General features: G+C 38.0%; 1 protein-coding gene across 1 annotated transcript in view; it reads left to right on the top strand.

Moving 5' to 3' along the window:
• Window positions 1–9,612, top strand: part of SP4 (Sp4 transcription factor) — a 28,101-nt gene extending 18,489 nt beyond the window's left edge. Inside the window, exons 4-6 of the mRNA XM_082043927.1 lie at window positions 4,879–5,107; window positions 5,343–5,542; window positions 6,584–9,612. Of these exons, the coding sequence (XP_081900053.1) occupies window positions 4,879–5,107; window positions 5,343–5,542; window positions 6,584–6,831 (677 nt within the window). The 3' untranslated portion in view covers window positions 6,832–9,612. The remainder of the gene's footprint in view (window positions 1–4,878; window positions 5,108–5,342; window positions 5,543–6,583) is intronic.
• Window positions 9,613–20,030: the final 10,418 nt, after the last annotated feature.

Here is a 20,030-nt window from a genome sequence, read left to right as displayed (position 1 = left end):
GTGGTTTGGAGTATGTCAGCAAGATATAATGACAAGTGATTTCGTGATTGTAGCAGAATTTCTGGGAGGCTTTATATGGCATTTTAATGCCACTAGTAAGAAGTCATAGGGATTGTTTTTAATAGGTCTTTTTTCTCCATCTAGAAAGTGTCAGGAGATCCTTCTGTTCCTGTATAGATAACATTATCTCAGCCACCTGTTTTCAAAATAGGCAGGGTTTGTTCAAAGAAAAAAAGCTAATTTGTATCTAGATCGTCTCTATTGAAAAATTCTTATTTTTATATATTTTTAGAAGTTGCCCGAATTTAATTTTGGAGGATACTGACAAGCTCATATCAACAACTAAGTTTTCTCAGTATCTGTTCTTCAGTAAACTTGATTTAAGAAACCGTGAAATTCCTTTATCATCCCTTAATAAGAATAAATGATGTAAAAGTTAAAACCCTTAGTGATCCATAGTGGATTCTAGTATATCCTTTAAAACAATCAAAATCCCATATGACTCAAGACTATAGTAGGCTCCCTTTGTGATTTAGCCCAGGGCATGTTCTGTCAGATGATTTGTGAAAAATTTCTGATTATTTTCTTCAAGAGAAAAGATTTTTCAACCTGTCTAAAATTTTAGTCTTAAAAAGCAACAATGAAGAATTTTATGTTTAACAAATTTAAAGTTATAGAAGATGCTTTTCTTTCTATTCTGTATGCTACTAGTGTGCTAGCTTGTTGGGATGATCTTTCAGGAGTTCGAAACAAAAATTCAGTCTTGAAATTACATTATTGAACTTCACAGCGTTTTCTGATAACCATGTAAATCTCTGGCAAAAAAAAAAAAAATATTTATCAGTTGTATGCTTCGTTCAGTTACTTTTTTTAACTCAAAGAGCAGAGATTTGTTTACTGAATATTGTGTGGCCTGGATCTTTAAATAAGGCTATTTGTGTGGTATTTTGAGAGTTTCAGAAACTTCTGTTCTGAGTTTAGTAAGTAGAATACAAGGGAAGTGGCTTTAAAATAACAACTCTGTGAGATTAATTTAAAGAAGAAAACAAACGTTCACATTATAAAATGTAATAACTTTGTTAATGCCATCTAAAGAACAGTAATTTTATTACACTTGAACTGAAACCATATGGATAATGTAATTGTCTGCCTGAGCAACCTTACTTTTGGCATTTTCTCTTTTGTATTTTTATTATCACCTTTACAGTTATTGTGAAGTTATTCTACTAGAGTATATCACTATATTATGTTTAATAAATAGATTAAGGTTGTAGCTCAGTAGTGTGTATCCTATACTCCAAGATAGGGATGTTCCTCATATGGGAGAGGGAAAGTTTGGAGCAGATAAAGTGTGTGTCAGCAGTAGTACTCAGTATTCTGAAGAAGTATTAGAAAACCATTGTGTAGTTGGCCATCTAACAACTTAGAGACTGAAAGTCAGTTAATATCAAATCAGCACAAATATCAAATGCTGAACAGGCTTTCCCATAAATGTGGATTGCTCAGATCCAGCAAGAGTTATATGCTGGACATTCATCACTGTAGCGCTACTTGTGGAGTGAAAAATTCAGTCATCCTCCTTAGGGTTCATTTACCCTAATTTGCATCTTACTTGGAAAGCCTTTGTCTAGCAAACTGGGGGAAAGTTGCACTGAAACTTGAATAGCAATTCAAGAAAATCGGAGAGAAAGGGAAAATTTAGAGGAAATGATGCTTTTCAACTGTGTTCAGACCACAGACTAGTTAGGTCCCACAACTTTTTTGCTCAAATAGGATACTGTGACATGGATGAAGTCATCCCTCTGACTGTAACGACAAAGGATAATTCTTATAAATGGACCTGAAAACATGACTGATAGTGAAAATAGCATGAGACTGCAGTAGGTGTGGCCATAATGTCTGTTATATCTTTAACTTTTGCAGCGACCATTACAATTTACAGTGATGCTCTGTGAATTAAAGGAGTTTGCTGCTTAGGTTTAACAGATGTGTGAGTGGTTTGTGCTCTGTGAAAGTCTACAAGCTGAGCAAGTTCTTCCTGTTAAGTTAGTTACCTTTGGCTAAGCAAAACCTGCAGATGGTTTTCAACACAAGCAGTCATGTTAAGATGAGCATTAGATATAACAAAAATTATCAGCTGCCTTTGACTCTCGCTATTCATAGCCCTTGGTCAGCGCTTCAACAGCTTGACAGCCTGACAAGGAATTGCCCTTGGACCAGCACTTTGTTTGGAAGCTCTTGTGTCCTCTTCTGCCACTGTTAGACCCAAGTAGATATTACTGTTTGCATTTATACAACAGTGTTCTCCTTATCCTATCATATTCTCCCTCAAGGATTTTTTGTGCATGCTTTTCTTTCCCATCAGAATATGGGAAATAAATTTATTTCCAGTACATAGCTATTGTGAAAAGAAAGACTTTGTTATGTCCTAGACATATGGAGGCTCTGCACTCAAGATTAAGCTTGTAATTCTTTTTCTATGGTTCCTCTGCTGCAAACACCAGACTTTTTTAGTAATTGTTTGTTTGTTTTAATACCTCTCTGTTCAACAGCAAGTGGGATTCAAATGTTATCTCTTCTGGGTTTGTCCTTATTATTTTCAGAGAACTGAGAGTACTTAGCATCCGTCAATATTTGTGGCCTTCTTAAGAAAACAAGGAATCTATGTTTATACTTATCTAGGCAGAGCAGGTGCAAATTCCAGATGGAAACCAAAAAAGAGAACTGGGAAAATTTGGTCAGTGTTTCTGGTAAAAATAACCTTGTACTGACCAAGGCACAAAACAGTTTTATTCTATTTCCTGTAGCTAACAGTGGCCTGTTTGATGGCTGTCAAGTCACTCTGGGACAGTCTCTGTATATTGTGTTCATTAGTTCTAACCTATCTGCATGTGTGTGGTGGTGTTCGGTGCTGTGTGTTGGATTTCATTTATGGCTGTTATCATGGCGTTAAACAAGATAGCATGTATTGCTCCTCAGCAATCACGTTGATAAAGTAGTCACTATCCCATGCTGTGTTATATATGAACTCACTTGGTACCTAGGCAGTTTAGACTTGAGAGAGTTTTCTTCTCAGTCTTATCCCCATTGATGGTGTCTGTTACAGATGCTTGAGAAGTAAATTGGAGTACCCATTTGAATCTCTCTGAAGGGATTTCTAAGTTTTAAATTAATGCTTCAATACTTCGGACTTTTAAGTCTTAAAATATTATAGTTTATTCTAAGGATTTCTGGTTGTTTTTTTCCTCTTCTTCATTACATGAAGGCACTGAATTTTTTAAAATGGCAGCATCTAATGATATTTTGTGTCATCCCTGTTGCTGGCAGGACTAGCATTGAGTGTTGTCAGATTGCAGCTGGAGTTCATATCTCTGTGTCAGATTTAATTTGTCACATTATTTTCTTAGACCAGATAGTACTAACTTTTTAAGCAAACATAATAATACCCTGCTACTCAAGAAACTACACTTCTTGTCTATAATGGAATAGTCTCTAGTTTGCTTTAATATCAAGACAGTAATCCTGATTTCCTTTGATCAAGAAAGTCAATGAGATCAATGAATTTATGCAATGAAACTGAATTCATAATTCATCAAGTCAGTCTTAGAATTCCATTTGATTCAGTCAAGCTGCTTTTCCAGTCTTCTGGAAAACATACTTCCTTCTGCAAAACAAAATCATAGAATCATAAAATATCTCAAGTTGGAGAGGACCCATAAGGGTCATTGGGTCAAACTCCCACCTCCTTGCAGGACTACCTAAAACTAAACCATATGACCAAGAGCATTGTCCAGGTGTTCCTTGACCTCTGGCAGGCTCGGTGCCATGACCGCTTCTTTGGGTGCCTGTTGCAGTGACCGACCACCCTCTCTCAGTGAAGAACTTTTTTGTAATGTCTGACCTGAGCTTCTCCTAATGCAGCTTCATCCCATTTCCTCACATCCTATTGCTGGTCACCAGAAAGATCAGCAGCTCCCCCTCCACTGCCGCTCCCTGAGGAAGCTGTAGGCTGCAATGAGGTCACCCCTCAACCTTCTCCAAGCTGAACAAGCCAAGCGGAGTGACTTCAGCTGCCCCTCCTAAGTCTTACCCTTGAGACCTTTCAGCATCTTTGTTGTGCTCCTATGGACACACTCTAATAGTCTGATGGCTTTCTCATACTGAGGTGCCCAGAACTGCACACGGTGCTCCAGGTGAGGCCGCACCAGTGCAAAGTGGGACATTTGCCTCCCTTGCCTGGCTGGTAATGCTGTGCTGAAAAAAAACAAACACCACAAACAAACAAACAAACAAAAACACCAAACAAAAACACAAAAAGACCCCCCACAACGCTCTGGTATGCTACCTTATTCAAGTCTAGTCCTAAAACATTTCTTTTTCTTTGTGAAATTTCCTTTCTGGCTCACTGTTGATTCAGGACAGATTGTAGGAGTGACAATTCTGTATGTACCATAAAGCAACTTTTAAAATTAGCTAATTGTAGTTTTCTGAATGTAGATGTTTTCAAAGGTCATTAGAGAGATACTAGTTGGCAATAGATTTAAAAAGCTTTCTATCTAAGATTTTGTTTAATGTTTTGTCATTTATCTTAGTTTTTGAGAAAAAGAAGATGCTTGTTACACTAGTTCACGTTTCTTAACAGTCAGTAATTTGCAGTCTTGTAGTGTTCTAATAACAAATTGCATTAAACAGGGGCTCTCTAAGCTAGCAGGTAAGTCGTCTGGTAGTGCTGCAGGAAAATGGCTGGATTTAATATTTGGTTTGTGGCTTCCTTTAACTTTAGGTGGATTTTCGTTCTACAAAACATATGAAGTGTCTTTGTGCATTTCACTTATTGAAGTGACTAATAAAAGGTACCAATGCTTTCTTGTTTTACAGGTCAACAGCAAGGACAGGATGGAGTAAAAGTACAGCAAGCCACAATAGCTCCTGTTACTGTAGCAGTAGGTGGCATTGCTAATGCAGCAATTGGTGCTGTTAGTCCTGATCAGATCACACAAGTGCAGCTGCAACAAGCTCAACAAGCTTCGGACCAGGAAGTGCAACCCGGCAAGAGATTGAGAAGAGTTGCCTGCTCATGTCCTAATTGCAGAGAGGGAGAAGGAAGGTAAATGTAAATTTTTTCAGTATGTATTTAGGCTTCTTATCACAGTTTGCCTTCATTTGGGCATGAGATTTTCTTACATTGCCTACATTATTTTTAATGCTTTCTATTACAAAGTATATTTATATATTTTTAGACAGGGGATTGTAATTGTCTCTATTAGCATGAAATATTTTTCCTAATACTTAATAATATTTTAGAATATAATTGCTCACCTGTTTAAATTTGATCTTTTTAGAGGCAGTAATGAGCCAGGAAAAAAGAAACAACATATCTGCCACATTGAAGGATGTGGAAAAGTTTATGGCAAGACATCTCATCTTAGAGCACATCTGCGCTGGCATACTGGTGAAAGGCCATTTGTATGCAACTGGATTTTTTGTGGCAAGCGATTTACAAGGAGTGATGAGTTACAAAGACACAGAAGAACCCACACAGGTTGGTCAGCCCTTTCTGTGTGCATAATAGAGCAAGTCTGCACCATAGTGGCCATAGCTAAACAGCGTTATCAAAGATCTCACTTATTAGCATCTCTGAAAACTACTACTAAGAGTAAATAAAGTAACTTCAAAATAGAGGAAGTAGTAGATTTCAGTTTTCATCAATGCAAGCTGACTGAAATCAAATAAATAAAATGAGATCTGTTCAAACTGTTCTTCTGTACCTGTGCTAGAAAAAAGTGACTGTCACAGATAGCTGATGTACATTAGCTAATACCTGATCTAAATTTGGCAAATTTTCTTGAGCATGTAGGATTGGCCATGGACCAGGATTGTCATTTCCTGACTTGGTCTAGCTCAGTCCTTAAAAAATGTATTAACCTAGTCCACACATAAGTTTTTATCTTCTTGGGAATTTTCTTGGAGTCTCAATTAAGAACTGATAAAGCAAGTTCTATTTACAGTTCAGATTGGAAAAGTGAACCTTTTAGAAACTGAAAATTTTATCAGCCTTTATATTTCTAACTCCAAGAAGGTTCCCCTCCCCACGATTTACAGCAGTGGAAGATAGAGCTTGAAGTCTAAGCACTAATTACATTTGAAAAGTGACAAGACTTTTTTTAGTATGGTGAATTTATTTCTTCTGGCATAGATTTCATACATCCTCATGGAGCCTTGCAATTCATGTTTCCTAATTCCCTTCTCATCACTGTAATCTTAAAAACTGTTCTCTCAGGGCTTTTTCCTCTCCTGCTCTGTCAGGCTTATACGAGTTTATGAAAATTATTTGGTGACCTGAAATTCAAACTTCTCACCAGACAATCACAGCATAGCAGATATTTGTTGAGAACATTTTAGTAGTGAAGAGTGGGTTGCCAAAAGCCTGTGACCTGGAAATCGGACAGGTAGAGAATAAAACATTGGATCCTTTTAAAGACACTTCAAATGTTGAATAGAAAAGGATCATATTCAAATGCTCAAACAAAGTGTTCAGTGTTGTCTTTCAGTAACATTTGGTTTTGTTCTTCTTTTAAAAAAGGTGAAAAGAGATTTGAGTGCCCAGAATGTTCTAAAAGGTTTATGCGAAGTGACCATCTCTCTAAACATGTCAAAACTCATCAGAACAAGAAGGGTGGTGGAACGGCCCTTGCTATTGTTACCTCGGGAGAACTGGACTCTTCAGTTACTGAGGTTCTTGGATCTCCAAGAATTGTCACTGTTGCTGCCATTTCTCAAGATTCAAACCCAGCAACTCCTAATGTTTCAACAAACATGGAAGAATTCTGAAAGGATCAATTATATGGACGCCTAGTGCTGCACTTACGTTTACATACCTTTCAGGATATGGAAGTGGGCTGGTAAAGTGGATTACAGAGCAGGAAATCATGTTTTCAGTCATGACTTCTGTAAGTGTTCCAGGTTGGAGGGTCAGCATGGGAAGTGTACACTGGTGCAACAAGACAAAAATTTCAAAAATACAAACAGCGCAAATTGATGTACTGGATTAACAGATGGGGGGATATTATTTCCATACTGTACTTTTTTAGTTATATGTCTGTATATCATGTAATGGTTTTAAGTGAACTTCCCCCTCTATTTTAGCATTGTATGTTAATGTGTTTATAAAATCAGATAATATCAATGTAAATCAGGGTGGACCTTGACTAGGATTAATATCATTTGATGAAGGTACTTTGTTTTTGGAACAAATTTGTAATATTTTCATGAGAACATCCTTTCCCCATAAGGCACAGCAAAACCGAATACAGATTGAATGATAGTGGAAATATTTTAGGTTTTGCTCAGTCCATAGAACACGTCAGTTGATTTTGGCCGTCTTTTCTCGAGTTTTGGAATTGCTTAATTAGCAGCTGGATGATGCATGCTGCAAAGTGGTTCTGAGGTTGCCCTCAGATTAATTTTGACCACTACATTATAGTAGTGTGTATAAATGACAATCAGTGAGTTCTAATTCCTCTCTCTGTTTGGAGAGCTAAGGTTATGTAGAATTAGTCTATACAGTAGGAAAGATAAACCCATAGAAAAATATTAATGTGAGGTTTTACAAAAGTAATGGTATCTTTATGTAGAATGAAAAATGAATCTGGCAACTTTTGTGTCAATTTTTGGTATTTCATTTCATTATATTTTCAACATCCATAGAATTATAGAATCATTTTGGTTGAAAGAGACCCTAAAGTTCATAGAGTCCAACCACTAACCTAACCCTGGCACTGAACCATGTCCCTAAGAACCTTGTCTATACGTCTTTTAAACACCTCCAGGGATGGTGACTCCACCACTTCCCTGGGCAGTCTGTTCTAATGCCAGACAACCCTTTCCATGAAGAAATTTTTCCTAAAATCAAATTTGAACCTCCCCTGGTGCAACTTGAGGCCATTTCCTCTTGTCCTATCACTTTCTACCTGGGAGAAGAGACCAACACCCTCCATGCTACAACCTCCTTTCAGGTAGTTGTAGACAGTGATAAGGTCTCCCCTCAGCCTCCTTTTCTCCAGGCTAAACAGCCCCAGTTCCCTCAGCTGCTCCTCATCAGACTTGTGCCTCAGACCCCTCACCAGCCTCATGACCCTCCTCTGAACTCTCTCCAGCACCTCAATGTCTTTCTTGTAGTGAGAGGCCCAAAATGAACACAGAATTCCAGATGGGGCCTCAACAGCGCCCAGTACAGGGGGACCATCGCTTGCCTAGGCCTGCTGGTCACACTGTTCGTGATGCACGCCAAGATGCTGTTGGCCTTCTTGGCCACTTGGGCACACTGCTGGCTCATGTCCATGGTCCATTTCTAACTCGTAGGTAACAAGAATCGTAAGAACTCAGTCTTAGTTATTTAAATGTTTTAATTTTGTTAGAATTCATGGAAATTAATCAGATAATTGAGTGTTGTAGCTCATTCTCCAGTATCTTCTCTGTGTAAATACTAGTTATTATATTGTGGTTAATGTGTTGAGTTCTTTTTGCTTTGACTTAATAGCCAAAGAGAAGAATCAATTATCAGATTTTAACCAAAAAAGAGTATTACAAGTAAACATTTTCTCTCTTTTCCCCTAAATATTACTGTCTTTGTTTTCTCTTCAAGGATAATATGTGGGCTGGTAATAAATATCTCTTGTCTATCCAATTTTACATTGAGCCTCCAAAGACAAAACAAGCTGGGGTAAGAGGAACATAGATAACTTTTTACTACATGACTTTTGATTTCAACAGTTTGGTTACATTTTCAGCTGTGCCAGTTTAGTAGGAATATAGAGGAAATGAAAAACAATGATGATTAAAACAAACTGCATTTTGTTGTGAAAACTCCAGTATGTACAAGGAGGAAAGATGGCCAAATATTTCATACTCAGGATTTTTAATTACTTCCCATAGGCATAAATGTAATCTTTTACACAGAGTCATTTGGTAATAATTCTCTTTACCAGTTTTTTAAAAAATTTATACACCAAAATATTTTTATGTAACTAAAGGAAGTACAGTGCAAGAAGGATAAGTATGGTTTTCTTCCCTGCAAATTACAAAAGGAAGAATGTGTTTGGTAGCTGTTGGTTTGAGACACATAACAGATACCTTGTGCATTCTCTCACAAAGCATACACTTCTCATCTGAATACTTTATCAATCTTGTGGTGTTTTCTGTATTTTTGAAGCAAAAGAAATACCAATCATTGTTTACACTGTGTACACTTTAGGCCAGCCCTTTGTAGCAAAATACTAAGCTGAAGGTATTTTATACTTTCAGTTTACATAAAAAGCTTTGAGATTAAAGAAAAACAATTTTACACTGTGGTTATAAATTTCAAGTTTCTTAAAGCTTTTGTAGACTTGTAACAGAGTCTTTAAATTTTAGTTGGGTTTTGTACATTATTTTGTATATTTTATTTAAAGTACTCTTAACTGATGTATCTGGATTTAAAACATCAGAATCAATTAGATGTTACATTTAATACAGATGAACATTAGGTAGTATTAACTGTTAATTTTATTATATAGGAACTGAAACGTCAAATATATATTTTATCATTATGCTTCACAATCAGTGCTATAAATTTCTTTATGCAAAGAAGAAACTTTCCTAATGTTAATACCATGTTTCCTAGAAGCTAACAATTTTTGTAAACTGAAGTTACGAGCATTCTGCACAACCATTTCATGTATAATTTCTTCATGCATACTTTCGTATGCAGATAGGAACCGAAGTCATTTTTAATCTGCAATGAATCCCTATTATAGATGTATCAAAAACTAAATCTGGTTGGCTTCATAGCGTCTCAAGTACATTAACTTGTGTTAGCAGGTGCGCATTTTACCGCTGGAATTAGAAACATTTTGCCAGTCTGTTCTGCATACCGTTCGGAATCCACTTTTCTGTCTTAAAAGGATCGTAAATTCCAATGTCCTTTATTTGACTCAGTGGGATATAGCTGTTGTAAGTAATAGGGCACAGATGTGCAGTAGTATCTTGTTTAATGGCATTTCACTGTTCATTCCCTTTGCCACCATTAAAAATTTTGCTTTCTTGTAATTATCAGTGCAAAGTGTATTTACCATGGTAGAACTCCAGTGTTAGAATAGTTTTTTTCTTACAATATACTTTCTTTGGTTAGATTTGTGTATGTGTTGCCGATTACATTAGAAATTGGTGTTAAGTCATTATTTATCACATTCTTTCATGAGAGCAGTAATAAAAGTGTGTAATCTAGGAGAAAAAGTTAATTTGTCAAAGTTAGGTAAGCATGATGTTTAGGTCCTATTTTTCAATTTTATAACTGTTTTATTGCAACAATATTTGTATTTAAGTCTTCATTTTAATGCCTTGTGGTGTTTTTTTTATGCATGTCACTGAATTGTCATCCCGCAAGAATTGATGTGCAGCATAGGGTATTAAATCTACATAATGATTTTGAAACAGAAAAATAGTTGATGGTAAAAATGTAAATGTTTTGCAAAAATTCCTTATAAAAAAGTTTTGTAGTAATATTTCACTTGTAAATTTTTCTAAAAAAATGGAAAAGGAAAAAAATGAGAGTAACGTTTCCCCACATCTAGAACTTAGAAATTAATTCTGCCAGCAGAGCCTGTAAGGCATTAATTTGACACTTTTACAATGCTGATTTGTATAATTTTTGGTGGGTTTGGAACTAAAATCATGTACAAGTTGTTGCCTGCAATAACATTTTGCAAGTAACCTATTAAAATTCCCTTGAGTTTAAAAGGTTTCTTCATTTAATTACTTACAATATAAAGCAGCAATAAATTATGTTTGAGTGATAGTCTGTTCATCAAGAAGAACACTAGAAAGCAAATGCTTCTCAATGGGGAAAGGTTGGCAGCAGCTTCTGGATTTGTGTAATTAAGGGCTGGACTTGCTGGTCAGCATTTCCCAACTGGCAGAGTCCCAGCAGGGAATTAAACCAGCAGATTCCAGCTCAGCATGAATTCTGTGGGGTTTGTTCAGCTCTTGCGAGTGGAAGTTACGGTTGTTCCTGAACATACCAGAGGAATAACCAAAGGAAAAACTTTTCTAAGGTAAGGAGTATGAACATACAGACACACACAAGCAAATAATTTTATATATATCTATCTAGATATATAGATATATTTTACAAAAAATATAATTATATTTGAGAGAGAGAGGAATAATAGAAGTGTTGTGATTGTATTGCAGACAGGGAATGAATAGAACAGATAAGTGGAAACTTGAAAGTATTGACTTCAGCTCATAGAAAAATATATTGAGCTTCTCTCAGTGAAATGTAAATGGGTTCCTGCATTGTGTTATACTAAAACAACTTTGGTATGCTAAGTTGCTAATTATAATGTATACTAATTTTTTTTAATACTAAGAGAATTTTGATGGTAAACCTTACAGTACTTCTGCAGTGAACGCGTAATCGTATTTCACAAAGGAAGAAATAAATACCAAGAACATTTGCTTGTTCCATCTTCCAAAAAGGGTGGAAGTTAAAATTTGTGGCTTCTAGCCTTGTACTGCAAAACAGAATAATCTTTCCTAACTGAGACCTAGAATCAATTATCTTTATTGTATGGTTGATTAAATACCTGTTTAATTTTAAGTCTTATTAGCCTCTATTCGAATGCAATGGTTCTACTGCTAGACAAACTTATTAACTGAAGTTAAACTATGCCGTAATTCAAAGTAGCTGCATCTGACCAACTAATACATCTTTATTGCCTACTTCTTCACTATTATGGCTCTGGCATTTTTATTGTGAATTATGAGGTATGCAGAGTTTTGAAGCAGTTTCTAGGTAATTGATAAGAGAGGAGTCACTCAGCCACCATTGTGGTACAATATCAGATGAGGTAACAAAATCTAACATGAAGACATTAAGGATGAATATGCATATTCCATTTTACCCTTTTAGTCCTTTAAATGTGATCATTTTGTTCTGTGAAACAAAGTATAATACCAACTTGAGTAATTTCTTCTACAACTTCACATTCAGAACCACTGCTATTAATTTTATTACATTTTATATTTATTCCATTAGCTTACTTTTATGACCAACTAGGTAGCAAATACGAGGCTCTTGTTTTCTATATGTAAAATTCATATTTAATTCATATTGAATTTCATGCTGTCACCTTCATTTCCTTATGCTTTCCATGTCTTTCCTTCCGATTCCTTTTCCTTTCACCAAAGCTACTTCCGTCATTTCCCAATACCCTGAGACTTGTGAACGCATGTGGAAATTCTGTGGGGACCAGTTGCAAGCAGCCGCTATCCTTGTTTGCTGGAATAACTTTCATTGGGCAAGGACAGCAAGATGCCTTTTCTAGCAGAACTGCTTCGCTCTATAAGTTGCTAAAGTCATCCTTGGGTAATTGGTGATGTCATCAGGTGAAGCGCATGTGTCTAAGGGCACTTTCTTCAGCTAAGCTACATGTGAAACACTGTGGCTTAGTGTGCCCACCCCATACACAAGTGATTTAACATTAACAGAAATGTTGAAAGGTCCCTCATTTTGCCATGGTATTGCCTGTCTCTTCTCCAGAACCATTTGGGATAAAAGATTTATATCTTGCACAGGATTTTTAACAGACACTGATGTTTGGGAATTGTTCAAATGAAATGTCTCTGCTAGCACTGCTGAGGTATTTTTCTGGTGGTGTTGTTTGGGTTGGTTTGGTTTGGGGTTTTGTTTGTGGTTTTTGTTTTAGTTGGGTGGGGGTTTTTTTTAGCAAGGATCAAAAATTATCTACTTCTAAATTGCAAGGTCAAGGAACATGAGCATTTCTTCGACTTATATGAGCAGCAGTGTGCAATGTAAGACTCATAATATGTAGATTCTAAGCTTTGCCTAGCATTTATACTTTTTTGTATGGAAAATGTCTATATCTTGAAACCATTTAATAATTTATTATAATAATGTCTTTAGCACAACCTTTTTATTAAAACAAACAAAGCTCACAACCAAACAAAAAAAACCAAACACCACAACTACAAAAATTATGTCAGCCTTTAGAGTTTCCTCTAGGAAGAAACGCTTTCTGTTCTAAAATAAAGTCTATTGTATACCATAAATATCCAGGGGTTTCTTTACGAGAGATATATTTTAGAGCATTTCTAGAGTTTTTCACTTTATCTCTCACATCTGTCCCCTATGTTGTATCCTGTCCTAGATTTCCATTAAGACCTCTCTTACTGCATTTTCAAATGCTATAGCTTTGTATCTTAATCATCTCCTGCTTCTTGCCAAAACCACTGCAGAAACACATAGGCTAGACAAAAGAAGTAATCCATCTCAAATATTTATGTTGGAAAAGTCTTTTGGAAAGTACTTGAGTTGAATGAGGTTTCTGTTCCATTCTCACACACTATGAAAGTGGCCCAGAGTAGAATTTAAAATGGAGCATAAATTTGCAGAGCAAGGGATGTTTCTCAAAAAATGTTTGTCCTACTGGTCTGAAATTCTGTTGGTAATTTTTAAGCTGTTTTAAATTCAATGCAGAGTTTTGTGTTACTTGTATATATTTTAAAAGAAAGTTTGGGAACAAATTCCAGGAAGAACCCAATCTTAAAGATGGCTGACCAAATGTGTTGACACATTTGTCAAAGTTTTGAAAGATTTTTAAACTGCTAAAAACAAGAATTAAGAGACGCATACTCTCCATAGATCTAGACACATTCAGATTTTTTTTAAAATGTAATTGAATTATAAGGTATTGATTTACTTTCATAGTTCAATTTACTAGCTTAAACTACTACTAAGTAAGGTGTGTGTCTGCTAACTGATGCATATGCATCTTTCAGGAGCTACTAGAAAGACTTTTGAGTTTGTCCATCCACATGTATATAAAACACTGTCCTCTTTTTGACTCCTTTTAGTCAGTTCTATTTCAGTCTTACAAATACACATCCCCTGTTTACAGTTTTAAAAATCTAAGGAACTAATATATAAAATTACACAGGTAGGTGGAAAAAAGCCAAGAAAGTGACAGCCAAACCAAGTGAATTAACACTTTCTAGGCACATGCTTTACTTTTATCCTGTTATAATTTTTACTTAGGCATGCCAGATTTTCATCACCTTCTCCTGTCAGTTCCTAACAGGAAACTTCCATAACTAGATGTGGAAGAAGTGTTTATTTAAAGGAAAAAAATGTAGCTAGAGCCTAAACAGGATTGTAGTTGGTGTAGCTTTTTCCACTTAAGTCTTAGGTTTTTATTGACAGCTGTCATTAAAGTTTACTGCTACTTTTGGTTATTTCTAAAGGTGTTTAATACAAGATGGCAGAGTGAACAGAAGCCAAAATAATTGAAGGAGGCAAGAATTACTGGAGAATGGAATGAGAGGAATGACAAAATATCTAATTAGCAGAAAAAAGGCTGATAGAAAAGAGTAGATTAAAAAACAGGAGACTAAAGAACAAGGACAAACCTGAACGGGATCTAAAATGATAACAGAGGAGAGGAAAAGTAATAGTTCCCATTTTGAGCTAGCAGGAGGTGGAAAATAAGTGGGTTTGTCCTTCTGCATACAGACTTCTTTTTTTATGCTTTTGACTTTCAAAACAGCACTGATCATGCAAATGGTGCAGGCAGCTTCTTTCTTGATGAGCAGCAGAAGTTGGTACTCAGTAGACTCACTACCAGAAGTTCTTTAAAAGTGGAAATTCTTGTTAGTGTTTATTTTTCTAAACTGCAGGGTGTGCAGGCACAGATTACGTTAAAAGTAGAGTCCCCTGGGAGCTGTGCACGAGCATAGTAAACGTCAGTCATCCTGGATCTGTTACCATCTGTTTACATTAAGACAGGCAATCAGTTTTTACAGGCTGTCATAAAACAGAAAGATTTTTCTACTTACATAGAAAAAAAAAAAAAAAAATTCAATTTCCCTCAGCTTTTTTCCCTCCTCTTTATAGCAGTGTGAAACTACACAGAAATCAAGTTGGTAATTTTGATGGAATAAAAATACTGTGGCTTAAATGGTAAGCGCTTAAGACATGAAAAAGCAATACATTTAAGCTCCTGCTCTTAAATATGGGCAGAACTGATTTCACTGTCTTCCAACATCAACTTACTGAAAGAGTTCAAATGATGTAATTTGGATGTATTATGGTCCATATGGCTTTCGCATTAAACATAGACCATACTTCTATGTTAACATTTATAAATTTCACTTATGTTGAATTGAATGCATGAAGCCTCTGTTGAAACAATATTGAAACCTTTGGGTAGCCCCTTTTTACACTTTAAGCCTTCAAAACTAGTTTGCTATTGTGGATCACCTAGAAACCACTCTGATTACTGTTTATTGTTACTGTTTATTATTACTATTTAGCCAGTAATAATGAGTGATTGCAACTTTGTTCTTCCTTCAGTTACGACTATTCAATAGCCTCTGTCTTCTGTTTGTTTCAGCATATTAGTCTTACCACAAAGCTAGAATAAAATTTCTTAGTCTTTTAAGAAGCCTAGTCTGCATTAGATTGTTATTTAATTTATTGGCAGTAGCCAACTGATCACCCAGTAACACACATGTGAAGAGTAGAGAGCTGGAATATGTAATATACCAATATGTAAAGAGGCATTACCTAGAAAAACACTAACTTGAATTCTGTCTCTATTTGATCTCTCCAATTCTATCAAGTTCTACACGTGGCCTGCAGGAAAAAAATAAATCATTATCCTTGGTCCTGAGAAGATGTCTGACAAATACACAGGAAGACATGCAGTGAAAAAAGTAAAAAGTTAGTTGAAACAAATGGGAAGTGCAACCAAGACCTGCCAGTTGAACAACAGTGATGAAGCTTTCAACCAAACTCTTACTGAATTGCACTGCTAGAAGACCTTCTGCTTTGCTGACTGCTTAAAACAAGATTTAAAGAAACAGAAGGATTATCAGAAAAGAATAAGGCAAATAAAACTGGAGAACAAATTATGTCTGTCACTGAGGTTACAGAGGAAGTCAGTAAGATACTTAGGGTCAATTTTCAGGAATTTTAGCCCTTATTTAATGGTGGAATTATTTTATTTGAAAAATATTGCACTTGGTTTCTCCCCGAGGATATGGGGAAATTACTTGCCTTCAACAGATCTAGAGAGACAGATGAGACTTTTTCACCAGTGCCCATCTAAGTTTGTAGACTGCTCTGGATGTGGCCCAAGATGCAAGTTTGTTTGCAGGGGAGTCTTAGAAAAACCCCTGCACTTACAGCAGGACAGCTACTTTCTCTCCTGCTCTGGGATCCCAGAAAGAGAAGTAGATCAAGCCTGGCAGTGAGGAGCTTTATTGCACAGATCGATGGCTCCAAAGAGCAAGAGAAGCTGAAAGAAAAGTGTTCCCTTGCTGTTTCCTTGAGAGAGGTAGGAAGTGCTCTAAAAGTTGGTTACATGCTAAATGTCAACCAAATGAAGCATGAAAAGCAAAAGGATAACACTGGTGGGAGATCCAAACTCCAAGCCCTAGCCACAGTGCTGTCCTCCAGCTGGCCCCCGCAGAGTGGGGAGTAATCCCCTTTTCTGAGAATATGAGGACAAAGGTGCTCACAGGAAAAAAAAGGGGGGAAAGAAATATAGCGTCCTCAGTACTGCAGAAGAATGAGAGAAAAAATCATCAAGGAGCACTAGTTTATTGCAAAAAGTGAGAGGGAAAGCCAGCTCCCTAGGTCTGGCAGGCAGCAGCTGGCAGGCAGTGGATTGCTATTGATGAGGGTTACCTCACTACCTGTGCTTAACTTTTATGAGAGCTTTAATGCAGCAGAGAAGGGCTCTGCACAGTCAGAGCTTTGCCCACCTCCAGGTACTGGTTTCTTGGATACACTGGTAGTTGAGCTCAGCTTATAGTCAACGTTTCATTTTTTCCCTTGATGCAACCTGGTTTTCTTAAAAAAAAACTCCTTGATCACAGAGATCTTGTAGATGCCCTTGCCAGGAGCAAGCACGTATTTTTTAATGGTACTGTTGCATTAGTCACATGGGGAAAACAACTTTGTCTGAGATGAGTGGCCACTTATAGAGGTGCTCTACCATTTGGCTGACCAGCAAGACGGCTGGCCACCGTTTGCTGACAGAGGAATGAGCAGCCTGTATGGGCCAAACTGAAGAAACCTCAGAGAGAAACCCATCACATGCCAAATAAATCTGTCTTTCTTTGCAGCTGACGTGATGGATGTTTTTCTCAAACATCTACAGATTTTTTGCTTTCACTATGTTGAAAACATACTCTGCAAATATCTGTATTTTGTTTGTGCTTAGTCAGAAACAATTAGCCAGCTCAAGTAGCTGTGAAGTAGTGAAGGCCATCACTAGTGACCTGTTTCTGCTGCTTTTAAAAAAGCAAATCAAGGAGAAGTCTTAAATCAAGATAGAAAATATTTATTATGCTGAGAGTGTAACTCCAGAAAGCAGCTGTCCTCACACCACTGTGTAAGAGGCAGTTACTTTTCCCATGACCTGAAGTTTAACTAAGAGCTGTCCAAATAAAGGCATGATAGCTGTGACGTTTCCTTCCAAGCCCCTGTCCCTGTGTGAGGACAGGCAGGACACATCCCAGGGGATGCAGTGACGCTAGCCACAAGTGGGAACTGGACATTTGTGGTCTGTTTTATTTCTAACAGCTTCCATCTGATAGGCTGTCCTGGAATCCCCGAGGTGTGCTGGGGAGCAAGTATGAGCAGAAAGCAAAAAATTAATTTATGGCAGTTTTGTAAACATTTGTTAAGGGGGGATGGTGAGATAGGGACCCGAATTTCATGCGTTCCCAGAGGCAGTGGGGAGAGGAGTGATGTGTAAGTATTGTTCTATAAGGACCCGATGCTGCTAATTATCACGAATTCCTCCAAATCCGGCCACTCCGCCTGTGGTCTTCTCTCCAGCTGCTTCCCTCGGGGCTGCCGCAGGCGGCGGGCGGGCCGGGCCGCCCCCGCTCAGCCGCCGGAGGGAGCGGAGCTGAGCGGTCCCCGAGCTCCCTTCCCGCCCTCGGCGGCGCAGGTGCAGGTGGCGGTAGCGGGGGAGGGCCGAGAACCGCCATCCCCAGGAGACGGGACGCGGCGAGCGGCAAGTACGGGACGGCGGGGGGTGTGTGCACCGGGGGGGAATAAATCGCCGCGGCGGAGGAAGCGGAACAGCTCTCGGTGCCCTTATCGCGGCTCTGCGAAGCGGTCCCGGGCGCGGCAGGTCAGTGGGGCTGGAGCCCGAACCCGCCTGGGGGAGGCAGCGCCCGGGAAACGCCGGCAGCTGCCGCGGGTGCTTCCTACCGCCCCACGGGGGACCGCGGCCGCATCGTGGTGGGCATTCTCCGGGGAATCGAGGAGGTTTTGTTGTTCCCTCGCGCAGTGTGGATAACAGGAGAAAGCAGAGGTGGTTGTTTGGTTTGGTTTGGTTTTTCAGTTCCACGGGTTGGGTTATTTTGGAAGTCTAAAGAGTGAGGAGGCTAGCAGGGAAGATGGTGAGAATGCTGTGTCAATGAAATTTACTCTTAGCCCAAAACAAAAAGGTTTTTGTTTGTTTGTTTTTGTTTGTTTTTGATCTTTGAGGGGGAGTGGGGAATGGACGAAGCTTCAAGCTTATTCCAGATTCTCAATTTGATCAGCAGTCTCAAATATTATGTGTTTGTATAACTCTTCTTTGCATCATTGTGAGGCTTCACTTACATCTCTTCTCAAACAAGCTGTATACATTTTAATAGGTTAACTCTGGGATACTAACCAAGGGTTAGAAATGCTGATGCTTTATAGTGGTCGTCTTCCTGCCATCCTCGCCTTCCTTCTTCTTCCTTTAAGGTATGTGGTTTGAAGATCTTCTGTGCTGTTTACTTGGACAAAAGTCATTGATTTCTTCTCTGCGGTACTGGCCGTGCGACATCTGTGCTGAAAACTGGAAATATGAGAATTGTGTAAAGCTCGGTCCCAGTTAAAACATTTGTGGCAAGTTAGTTGTTTTCATTAATGTAATGTCCAACTGGAAAATCTGTGAAAACTTTAGTTGTGCGCAGTGTAGCTCCCCTTCTCTCCCCTCTTCTCCTACTGATGGAGTTGTGGTATGGCCAGGGCTGTTGCTGTTTCTTACTTCTAGTTGCTGGTCTATGCCAGGAGCATGATGACCTTCTCTGAGGGGATTATTCCTCTGCTGAGGAGATGCCTCAGTCTCTCTTTGTCCTCTGATGGTATTCAGGGAGCTACAACATGGCCATAAGTGTCACTTAATGCTATATATGCTTGTTGGTGAGGTGGGGTGAACTGGGACCACCCTGTACTCAGTTATGGCTTTTAACTTTCTCAGGTAGGTTAAAAGTATTTTGCTTCAATGAAAAATCCAGATTGTGTATTTCTGAGAAAACAGTGAAATTCACGGTAATTTGCACAGCTGCCAAGTCATGAAATACAGAGCTCTGGCAAACAAGATTTTGAAGAGTTAGTTTATTTTTGGACATGAATACATAATTTACAGTGACATTATGCTGTCAGAAATATTATTTTGGTGCCCACCAACTTAAGAATCATGTGTATAGAGTTGAGCAGAGTTAGGTCTGTGGCAGTCTCATCTCATGTCCTAAAATGCAATCTCACTTGTGCCTGGAAGCATGACCGTAATTCTGTATCTGCTAGTGAAAAAGCAAGTTCTCTGGAAGATATGAATATAAATATTTTTGGCAGAGAGAATATAGATGACTAAATACAATTATGTATATTGAAATATGGCACTGATGAAAGGGGGTGTGCAGTATCCAGGGATAGTTTTCAGAAGCTGATTTGCATGACCATGTTTCCAAGCCCAAAGGCTTGGGAAAGGTCAATGCGCATCTATAGGGAAACTGGAAAAGCAGGTTTAGGAGTGTGTATATGTAGTATAGGTGTTCTGGAAAACATTCTTTGGATTTGCAACTTGCCTGTTTATATGCCTTGCTTTCTCCCCTCAGTCCCAACAAAACAGGCTGAGATTTTGACTTGTGTGATGCATTGGTTGTTGGAGACCAGTGATGGGCAGTGGAGGTTCTCCTCA

Source organism: Streptopelia decaocto (genome assembly GCF_964273445.1).
Source record: "Streptopelia decaocto genome assembly, chromosome: 2".
Lineage (NCBI taxonomy): Eukaryota > Metazoa > Chordata > Aves > Columbiformes > Columbidae > Streptopelia > Streptopelia decaocto.
Note: the sequence above shows the minus strand (reverse complement) of the source record. Positions and strands in the feature narration are given on the sequence as shown.